This window comes from Heteronotia binoei, chromosome 14 (assembly GCF_032191835.1).
Source record: "Heteronotia binoei isolate CCM8104 ecotype False Entrance Well chromosome 14, APGP_CSIRO_Hbin_v1, whole genome shotgun sequence".
Classification (NCBI taxonomy): Eukaryota; Metazoa; Chordata; class Lepidosauria; order Squamata; family Gekkonidae; genus Heteronotia; species Heteronotia binoei.
In genome coordinates, this window is record NC_083236.1 from 64848663 (window position 1) to 64859557 (window position 10895).

Genomic DNA, 10895 nt, shown 5'->3' on the forward strand with positions numbered 1-10895 from the left:
TCTTAGAGGAGCAGCCACGGCGAGCGGAGAAGACGCAGCAGCTGCACAGCAGCATCACCCGTCCCGCCTCCGAGGCAAAACCAGAGAAGGGGAGGGCGGAGGCAGGCCAGGAGCATGGCGAGTCACGAATCCGGGCCCTTCTGGGACCCGGACTCGTGGCTCGCCACACCCCCGGCCCGCCTCCACCACCCCCCCTCCGATTTCACCACAGCTGCTCCTCTGAGATGGGCCCAGCCTGAGCCCATCTCGGAGGAGCAGCCACTGCGAGCGGAGAAGAGGCGGAAGCTGCGCAGCGGCGTCGCCCGCTCCGAGACGGGGCGGCTCGCCACGCTCCCCGGTGCCGTTTCCCCCCTCCCCCCTAGCTCCATCCCAGTGTCTCCTGGCTCCACCCCCAAAGTCCCCAGATATTTCTGGAGTTGGACTTGGCAACCCTATTTGGGAGGGAAAACAGTAGGGTACCACTGTACCATAGAGTTTTACCTCCCAAATTGCTAGAGCATCCAGGAAAACCATAGAGTTTCCCCAGACACTCCTAGAGTGACTGGTGTGCAACGTCACCAGCATGATAACATCACTGCGAGTCAGTCCCGGAACTTGGCAGCCCTATCTTCTTACGGGGCCTACTGTTAGTTCTTGGAGGATTGGGTACATCAGGGGTGTGTGGCCTAATATGCAAAGGAGTTCCTGCTACAAAAAAAGCCCTGACTCTAAGTCAACTTCATGTGTTCTTTGTGTTCTATGTTCATGTGTCCCATGGTTTTCCTCTTAGCACACCCAGAGGAAGTCATTGGATGGTCTGTGGAACCCAGCTGAAAATGGCAGAAGCTGGTTTCTGAAAAGGTTACTGACGGAGTTGTGTGGGCCGGGCTGGGTGCCCTTTCAGATTAACTTCCTTCTTAAGAAGGGGTTTTGTGTTTTCTTTTAAACTATGAAGGCAGTAGAAGAAGGAATTCTCAGGATAACTTCCTTCTTAGGAAGGGGTTTTGTGTTTTCTTTTAAACTATAAAGGCATTCTCCATGTTGGGGAGTAGAGGAGAGGAAGGTGGGAAAGAGAGCTCTTCGCCATGTGATCCACCGGCGCCTGCTCATCAACGAGCTGCAGGAAGGCCTTTTGGAGTCAAACGGCCAACAGATTGCAAAATAACTGAGGCCGGGGATTTGACCCGCTTACAACAGGAGTTCTGTCCATGCAAATGCATTTGATTTGGGCACCAGGCGTGTGACTTTTCCAGACGGCGACCACACAGGGAGGAGTGCTCAGGCAGTCAATGTGTGAACATATTAAGGATATAGCTCTGCACCTAAGGGTTTTTGTTTTTTTTAAACTGTCATGGCTTCTTTTTGCCAAGTCCAATTTAGAACATATCTGGGGACTTTGGGGTTGGAGCCAGGAGACTTTGGGGGTGGAGCCAGGAGCAAGGTTGTGACAAGCGTCATTGAACTCCAAAGCGAGTTCTGGCCATCACACTTAAAGGGACCGCACACCTTTTAAATGCCTTCCTTCCATTGGAAATAATGAAGGACAGGGGCACCTTCTTTGGGGGCTCAAAGAATCGAACCCCCTAGTCCAATCTTTTTGAAACGTGGAGAGTATTTTGGGGAAAGGCACTGGATGTTCTGCTGAAAATTTGGTGCCTCTACCTCATAAAACAGCCCCCTCCCCCAGAGCCACCGATGCCCGCAGATCAATTCTCCATTATACCCTATGGGAATCGGTCTCCATAGGGAATAATGCAGTGCCCAGCAGACATTTCCCTCCCCTCCCCCCGCTTTCTGATAACCCTGAAGCGGGGGGGAGGGTCTCCAAACCAGGGGATCCCCTGCCCCCATCTGGGGATTGTGTGTAAACCAAACAGAGAAACATGATAAAGAGTGACTGGAAAAAAGCCCAAAGGGTTCCGTGCTAACCAGCCTCAACAGTAATTCACAATACCAAATATTAGGAAAAAAAATACATAATTACTAAATAACACTCTTGCATATGAAATATTTGAACAAACATACCCTGATGCAAACACCCAAAAGCAAGTGCTAAGGAAGAACTTTTAAAATACAACAGTTCACATATAGTTTCATGTAGGGTTCTTCCCTTAAGGCAACCCTGGTGTGAATGGAGGGAAGCAGTCAGGATAGAGTTAAGTAACCCCCACCTACTCCTTCTCTCCCGCAAATGGCTTTTGCATCCCTCACTCTGTTCAGGCTTTACTGGCTTTTGCATCCCTCACTCTGTTCAGGCTTTACTGGCAAAATGTATCTTGCATGGACACTGTTGTGTAACATTCTAGACCTCTTGTAGCAGTTTATTCCAAAACGTTATCCCCACCCCCACCCCCCGCCACAAGCTGTGTTTGTGGAGAAAGCAGACACATCTCAAGAATTCCAGGGGGAAACCAGGTTTTTGAAAAGCTTTTGATTTTACTAAAACTATCAAGCAGGGAGAGAAAGCCAGGCCAGTCCGCTGTCTCCGTCAGGCATGCTGAGTCCCCTCACTTGCCTTCTTTTGGGATTTCTGGCTCAGGTTGTTGGTTTGGTTTCTTTTCTCAAAAGGAAATTCAAACTTCCTTTCGAGTTTGCAGCTGAACGGTCCGTCACCCCTGCCCTGAAACGAAATATTGCCTGCTTTCTTGATTCAAAGCAAACGGTGAATGGGTGTTATAACCTGCGAGGGAGTGGGGCATCTATCACCATCAGAAATTTCCATTGGAAAGTCCCCTGCAAGTTCGTGGGAGTCTCTCTGTACCCTCGAGAGGATGTATGATCAGAGTATGGCCACTCAAGGGACCATGTCAGCTGCTACGAATAGGGGAGAAAGATTCTGGCAGGAGAAAAAGAAAAAACCCACAGTGGACTGAATGTTCCTGATTTCCTCATTCTACTGGCTCACATGGTTTTTTAGGTGGGTTCACACCATGGATTTTTTTTTTAATCACATACAAATAGATCGAATCAGATCCAAGCCAGGCAACCATGACTATGCATTTATAAACGCAGCCTCTTCCAAATGTATATAACAGGGATGGCCAAACTTGCTTAATGCAAGAGCCACATAGAATAAATGTCAGATGTTTGAGAACCACAAGACTTGAGAACCGCAAAACATCAGATGTTGGAAGGGAGGGAGGGAGGAGTGGAAAGAAAGCAACTTTAACTTTAAATGCATTCTCCAAGCTGCCAGCTGGCTCGGCTTGGGGAAGTGATTTAAAGAGACAAATGCCTTCTCCAAGCTGGCTGGCAGGCGTGGTGGGGGCTTCAAGAGCCGCACAATTTGTGTGAAAGAGCCACAATTTGGCCATCCCTGGTATATAATAATCCTAATCAAGCTTTTTGGTTATTTCCCCATTTTTTTGTGGTGGGGGGGGGATATTAGAAAGTTTGTCCAATCTTAAGAGTTCAGCAAAACCCTCACAGGGGGTTTGAACAATGGAGCCCAGAAGCAAGGGTTTTTTGTGGGGGTGGGGAGGGGTAAGACATAAAGAGCACAGTAAAGTTTAGAGCAGGGGTCCTCAAACTTTTTAAATAGGGGGCCAGTTCACTGTCCCTCAGACTGTTGGAGGGCCGGACTGCTGTTACTGTACAAGTCAAGTCAAGTCAAGTCAAATTTATTTTTATATCCCGCCCTCCCCCGCCAAAGGCCGCGGGCCGTCAGTTCTCCGTCTTCTGCATCTCTCTCCCTTCCCCACACCACACACCCCGGCCTGGGAACTCACCTCGGTATCACCTCACACTCTGTCTCCGCCGCCTCAGCCCAGTGCCGGAAGTGTGCATTGCTAACGTGAGTTTAGGTCGAACGTCACTTCCAGTCTGATTTTGCCATAACCCGGCGGGCCGCATAAACGTCCTCAGCGGGCCGCATCTGGCCCGCGGGCCGTAGTTTGAGGACCCCTGGTTTAGAGGTTCTGGAGTTCCGCTCCCGTGAGCTGCTGCCCAAAAGGAGGCCCTGGTTGCGACTTCGCGGCAGTTGCAAACGTAACAGAGTGCGCATGCCTTTGCTCGGTAAGCTGGTTGCTGGTGTTGTCCTAGGAAGCGGTGTGAAAAAGCTTACCACACTTTTACACTTGATGAAAAATCAAGGGAAACGGGGGTGGTGGGGAACAAACTTCACCACTTGCAGAGTGATCCAGCTAACTTGCTGACCAGAGCGTACAAGCACCAACTGTGCAGGGCAAAGGCTGTTTGCAATCCCCCATGGTCATTCTTGTATCGCAATCGCAAGAAGATGATATTGGCTTTATATATCCCGCCCTATACTCTGAATCTTGGGCCGATTCCCCACTAGCCTTACGGCGCTCTCACGCTCCTCTTCTCCGTGGGGCTTCAGTCGGATTTCACACTGGGGCTGCAACTCGCTTTGCCTTTTTCGCGCGGCAAACAGAAACTGTTTTTTAGAGGCTCTTGTTTGCTGCGAGAAAGAGGCGAGGCGAGTTGCAGCCCCCGGGGGAGGTAGTGTGAAATCTGACTGAAGCCCCGCGGACAAGAGGAGCGGGAGAGTGGCGTAAGGCTAGTGGGGAATTGGTGTCAGAGTCTCAGAGCAGTCACAGTCTCCTTTAACTCCCCACCACCACCCACAACAAACACCCTGTGAGGTAGGTGGGGCTGAGAGAGCTCTCCCAGCAGCTGCCCTTTCAAGGACAACTCTGCAAGAGCGGTGGCTGACCCAAGGCCATGCCAGCAGCTGCAAGTGGAGGAGTGGGGAATCAAACCTGGTTCTCCCAGATAAGAATCTGTGCTAGGGTTGCCAAGTCCAATTCAACAAATATCTGGGGACTTTGGGGGTGGAGCCAGGAGACTTTGGGGGTGGAGCCAGGAGCAAGGGTGTGACAAGCATCATTGAACCCCAAAGGGAGTTCTGGCCATCACATTGAAAGGGACCGCACACCTTTTAAATGCCTTCCCTCCAATGGAAAGAATGAAGAAGGGGGCACCTTCTTTGGGGTGGACCCCCTGGTTCAATCTTCTTGAAACTTGGGGGGTATTTTGGGGAGAGGCACTAGATGCTATACTGAAAATGTGGTGCTGTCTCTACCCCAAAAAACAGCCCCCCCAGAGCCCCAGATACCCGCGGATCAATTATCCATTATTTCCTATGGGAATAAGTCTCCATAGGGAATAATGGGAGTGCCCAGCAGACATTTCTGTCCCCCCTCCCACTTTCTGATAACCCTGAAGCGGGGGGAGGGCCTCCAAACCGGGGGATCCCCTGCCCCCACCTGGGGATTGGCAACCCTAGTCTGCGCACTTAACTACTACACCAAACTGGCTCTCAAGAGCCCAGATGTGCATATGTCCAACTGGGCTAGGGTTGCCAAGTCCAATTCAAGAAATATCTGGGGACTTTGGGGGTGGAGCCAGGAGACATTGGGGCGGAGCCAAGAGCAAGGGTGTGACAAGCATAATTGAACTTCAAGGGAGTTCTGGCCATCGCATTTAAAGGGACTGCACATCTTTTTAAATGTCTTCCTTCCATAGGAAATAATGAAGGATAGGGGCACCTTCTTTTGGGGCTCATAGAATTGGACCCTGTGGTCCAATCTTTTTGAAACTTGGGAGGTATTTTGGGGAGAGGCACTAGATGCTATACTGAAAATTTGGTGCCCCTATCTCAAAAAAGAGCCCCCCAGAGCCCCCGATACCCACAGATCAATTCCCCATCATTCCCTATGGGAATCGTTCATGGAGGTGCATGATGGCTGTGGGGGTGGGGCTTCCCCCGCCGGCCAGTTGGCTGGGGGAGGGGGGAAGCCTGTAAAATGGGGGATCCCCCTCTGGGTCCTGGGGATTGGGAAGCCTAAACTGGGCCCATTTTCGCATATGCACTGCCCCACTTGGTATGCTTTGTATCTTTGATCTCTCCCATTCATGGCTCCTCCGGGCTTTTGTTTTGCCAGTACCGAGCCTGGATCCGGCAGGAATACGGCAAGAACCCGTCGGATGACCAAGAGGAGCTGCAGCGTTTACTTTCCCAGCACGAAGAGAAAATGAAAGAGCAGCAAGTCGGACGCCGAGAAAGTAACTGGATCGATTCCGCGAGCGCCTCTAGCCCTCTCTCGCACAACGCCTACGCTAGCCGCTGGACGAACAGATAGCAAGAGCTTGCCTTAGGAGGACCTCAGGGCTGTTAGAGGGAACTCCACAGGGCTCCTCTCTTGGAGGAGAAACTTTGCAACTGGATCTCTGCTGGAAGGAGGTTAGCTGCTTCGGAAGGTACGGTTGCAACCAGCAGGTCGAATGGTTAGAGTCGGCCTCTCTCTCCTCCCAGCTCCGCCACAGATTTGCAAAGCGCTCACGGGACTTCCAGGGACTCTGATGTGGCAGGCCGTGCGGTCAGATGGCACCTTCTCCTTTGAGGCCACTCGGGTGATTTCCAAAGTCAAGCAGCGAAGCTGAACCAGCCTTGGGCCTGGCCGAGGAGGGCGAGTCTCCGCTGCTAGACGTCTGGCCCCTTGCAAGTTGAGAAGACGGAGACTACCCTGGTTGAGCCTTCACACCTCGGTTGAGCCTTCAAGCTCTCGCAGAAGCTTCCATTTCAAGGACAACTCTGCGAGACCTCTGGCTGACCCAAGACCATTCCAGCAGGTGCAAGTGGAGGAGTGGGGAATCAAACACGGATCTCCCAGATAAGAGTCCGCGCACTTAACCGCTACACCAAACTGGCTCTCCTACATCTCCTACAATCTCCTATACCTTCTCCCCCCACAACAGACACCCTGTGAGGTGAATGGGGCTGAGAGAACTCTCTCAGAAGCTGCCCTTTCAAGGACAACTCTGCGAGAGCTCTGGCTGACCCAAGGCCATTCCAGCAGGTGCAAGTGGAGGAGTGGGGAATCAAACCCAGATCTCCCAGATAAGAGTCTGCACACTTGACCACTACACCAAACTGGCTCTCCTATATCTCCTACAATCTCCTAAATCTTCTTCCCCCACAACAGACACCCTGTGAGGTGGGTGGGGCTGAGAGAGCTCTCCCAGAAGCTGCCCTTTGAAGGATAACTCTGCGAGAGCTCTGGCTGACCCAAGACCATTCCAGCAGGTGCAAGTGGAGGAGTGGGGAATCAAACCCGGATCTCCCAGATAAGAGTCCGCGCACTTAACCACTACACCAAACTGGCTCTCCTATATCTCCTACAATCTCCTATACCTTCTTCCCCCACAACAGACACCCTGTGAGGTGAGAGGGGCTGAGGGAACTCTCCCAGAAGCTGCCCTTTCAAGGACAACTCTGCGAGAGCTCTGGCTGACCCAAGGCCATTCCAGCAGGTGCAAGTGGAGGAGCGGGGAATCTGACCCGGTTCTCCCAGATAAGAATCCGGACACTTAACCACTACACCAAACTGGCTCTCAAGGGGCAGCAGCTGCTCATGGGTACCCCTCTGGAGGGCTTCGGTCCTTGGATTTTAAAGCCAGCGTGGTGTGGTGGTTAAGAGTGGCAGACTCTAATCCAGAGAACCAGGTTTGGTCCCTCACTCCTCTGCATGCAGCCAGCTGGGTGACCTTGGGTCAGTCCCAGTTCTCTCACAGCACTCTCAGCTCCACCTCCCTCGCAGGGTGTCTGTTGTGGGGAGAGGGAGAGAAAGGGAAAGAGATTGTAAACTGCCCCAGGACTCCTTAGGGTAGTGAAGGGTGGGGTTTAAAGCCAACCTCCTCCTCCTGTTATTGTTCTTTGGCGTAGTGGTGAAGTGTGTGGACTCTTATCTTATCCGGGTTTGATTCCCCACTCCTCCCCTTGCAGCTGCTGGAATGGCCTTGGGTCAGCCAGAGCTCTCTTATCTGGGAGAACTGGGTTTGATTCCCCACTCCTCCACTTGCACCTGCTGGAATGGCCTTGGGTCAGCCAGAGCACTCTTATCTGGGAGAACTGGGTTTGATTCCCCACTCCTCCCCTTGCAGCTGCTGGAATGGCCTTGAGTCAGCCAGAGCTCTCTTATCTGGGAGAACTGGGTTTGATTCCCCACTCCTCCACTTGCACCTGCTGGAATGGCCTTGGGTCAGCCAGAGCTCTCTTATCTGGGAGAACTGGGTTTGATTCCCCACTCCTCCACTTGCACCTGCTGGAATGGCCTTGGGTCAGCCAGAGCACTCTTATCTGGGAGAACTGGGTTTGATTCCCCACTCCTCCCCTTGCAGCTGCTGGAATGGCCTTGAGTCAGCCAGAGCTCTTATCTGGGAGAACTGGGTTTGATTCCCCACTCCTCCCCTTGCACCTGCTGGAATGGCCTTGGGTCAGCCAGAGCACTCTTATCTGGGAGAACCGGGTTTGATTCCCCGCTCCTCCCCTTGCAGCTGCTGGAATGGCCTTGAGTCAGCCAGAGCTCTCTTATCTGGGAGAACTGGGTTTGATTCCCCACTCCTCCACTTGCACCTGCTGGAATGGCCTTGGGTCAGCCAGAGCACTCTTATCTGGGAGAACCGGGTTTGATTCCCCGCTCCTCCCCTTGCACCTGCTGGAATGGCCTTGGGTCAGCCAGAGCACTCTTATCTGGGAGAACCGGGTTTGATTCCCCACTCCTCCCCTTGCAGCTGCTGGAATGGCCTTGAGTCAGCCAGAGCACTCTTATCTGGGAGAACCGGGTTTGATTCCTGCTGGCCTTTTTTATTGCAGACGCACACTGTCTTGACATTTTCAGTAAGTAATCTACCACGATCCCAAGATCTCTCTCTTGGTCAGTCTCTGCCAGTTCACACCCCAAGTTGATGGGGTGTGAACTGGCAGAGACTGACCAAGAGAGATCTTGGGGTCGTGGTAGATAACTCACTGAAAATGTCAAGACAGTGTGCGTTTGCAATAAAAAAGGCCAACGCCATGCTGGGAATTATTAAGAAGGGAATTGAAAACAAATCAGCCAGTATCATAATGCCCCTGTATAAATCGATGGTGCGGTCTCATTTGGAGTACTGTGTGCAGTTCTGGTCGCCGCACCTCAAAAAGGATATTATAGCATTGGAGAAAGTCCAGAGAAGGGCAACTAGAATGATTAAAGGGCTGGAGCACTTTCCCTATGAAGAAAGGTTGAAACGCTTGGGACTCTTTAGCTTGGAGAAACGTCGACTGCGGGGTGACATGATAGAGGTTTACAAGATAATGCATGGGATGGAGAAAGTAGAGAAAGAAGTACTTTTCTCCCTTTCTCACAATACAAGAACTCGTGTGCATTCGATGAAATTAATGAGCAGAAAGGTAAAAATGGATAAAAGGAAGTACTTCTTCACCCAAAGGGTGATTAACATGTGGAATTCACTGCCACAGGAGGTAGTGGCGGCCACAAGTATAGCCACCTTCAAGAGGGGTTTAGATAAAAATATGGAGCACAGGTCCATCAGTGGCTATTAGCCACAGTGTATGTGTGTATATAAAAAATTTTTGCCACTGTGTGACACAGAGTGTTGGACTTGATGGGCCGTTGGCCTGATCCAACATGGCTTCTCTTATGTTCTTATGATTCCCCACTCCTCCCCTTGCAGCTGCTGGAATGGCCTTGAGTCAGCCAGAGCTCTCTTATCTGGGAGAACTGGGTTTGATTCCCCACTCCTCCACTTGCACCTGCTGGAATGGCCTTGGGTCAGCCAGAGCACTCTTATCTGGGAGAACTGGGTTTGATTCCCCACTCCTCCCCTTGCAGCTGCTGGAATGGCCTTGAGTCAGCCAGAGCTCTCTTATCTGGGAGAACTGGGTTTGATTCCCCACTCCTCCACTTGCACCTGCTGGGATGGCCTTGGGTCAGCCAGAGCACTCTTATCTGGGAGAACTGGGTTTGATTCCCCACTCCTCCACTTGCACCTGCTGGAATGGCCTTGGGTCAGCCAGAGCACTCTTATCTGGGAGAACCGGGTTTGATTCCCCACTCCTCCCCTTGCAGCTGCTGGAATGGCCTTGAGTCAGCCAGAGCTCTCTTATCTGGGAGAACTGGGTTTGATTCCCCACTCCTCCACTTGCACCTGCTGGAATGGCCTTGGGTCAGCCATAGCTCGGGCAGAGGTTGTCCTTGAAAGGGTGGTTGAAAGAGCCAGTTTAGTGTAGTGGTTTAAGTGTGCGGACTCTTATCTGGGAGAACCGGGTTTGATTCCCTGCTCCTCCACTTGCGGCTGCTGGAATGGCCTTGGGTCAGCCATAGCTCTTATAGGATTTGTCCTTGAAAGGGCAGTTTCTCTCAGCCCTACCCACCTCATGAGGTATCAGACGGCACACCTTTTCAATGCCTTCCTTCCATAGGAAATAATGAAGGATAGGGGCACCTTCTTTTGGGGCTCATAGAATTGGACCCCCTGGTCAAATCGTTTTGAAACCTGGGGGATATTTTGGGGAGAGGCACTAGATGCTGTACTGAAAATTTGGTGCCTCTATCTCAAAAAACAGCCCCCCCCAGAGCCCCGCAGATCAATTCTCCATGATTTTCTATGGGAACAAATCTCCATAGGGAATAACAGAGTTCCCAGCAGACACTTCCCTCCCCTCCCCCTGCTTTCTGACGACCCTGAAGGGGGGGGGGAGGGCCTCCAAACCAGGGGATCCCCTGCCCCCACCTGGGGATTGGCAACCCTAATCGTTTTCAACAGGGCTTTTTCTGCAGCAGGAACTCCTTTGCCTATTAGGCCACACCCCTCTTATGTAGCCAATCTCCTGAGAGCTTCCAGGGCACTTCTTTCAGTGCCTACTGTAAGCTCTTGGAGGACTGGCTATATTGGGGAGGGGGGGTGGCCTAATATGCAAAGGAGTCCCTGCTACAAAAAAGAAAAGTCCCGGTTTTCAATGCAAGAGATGCATAGTAACCCTGGCCTTCCTTGCTGGTCTCCCATCCAAATAACTAGTCTGCGCTGACCCTACTTAGCTTCTGAGATCTGATGAGACTGGGCCAGCCTGGGCCATCCAAGTCAGGGCAAGCGCCTACCTACCAGCATTCCCT

At 51.9% G+C, this 10895-nt stretch overlaps 1 protein-coding gene across 1 annotated transcript in view; it reads left to right on the forward strand.

Annotated features, from left to right (window-relative positions):
• LOC132582634 (dual specificity protein phosphatase 22-A-like) overlaps positions 1–6083 on the forward strand; it is a 57364-nt gene extending 51281 nt beyond the window's left edge. The window contains exon 7 of the mRNA XM_060254299.1: positions 5886–6083. Coding sequence (XP_060110282.1) covers positions 5886–6083 — 198 coding nt within the window. The remainder of the gene's footprint in view (positions 1–5885) is intronic.
• The last annotated feature ends 4812 nt before the right edge of the window (positions 6084–10895 follow it).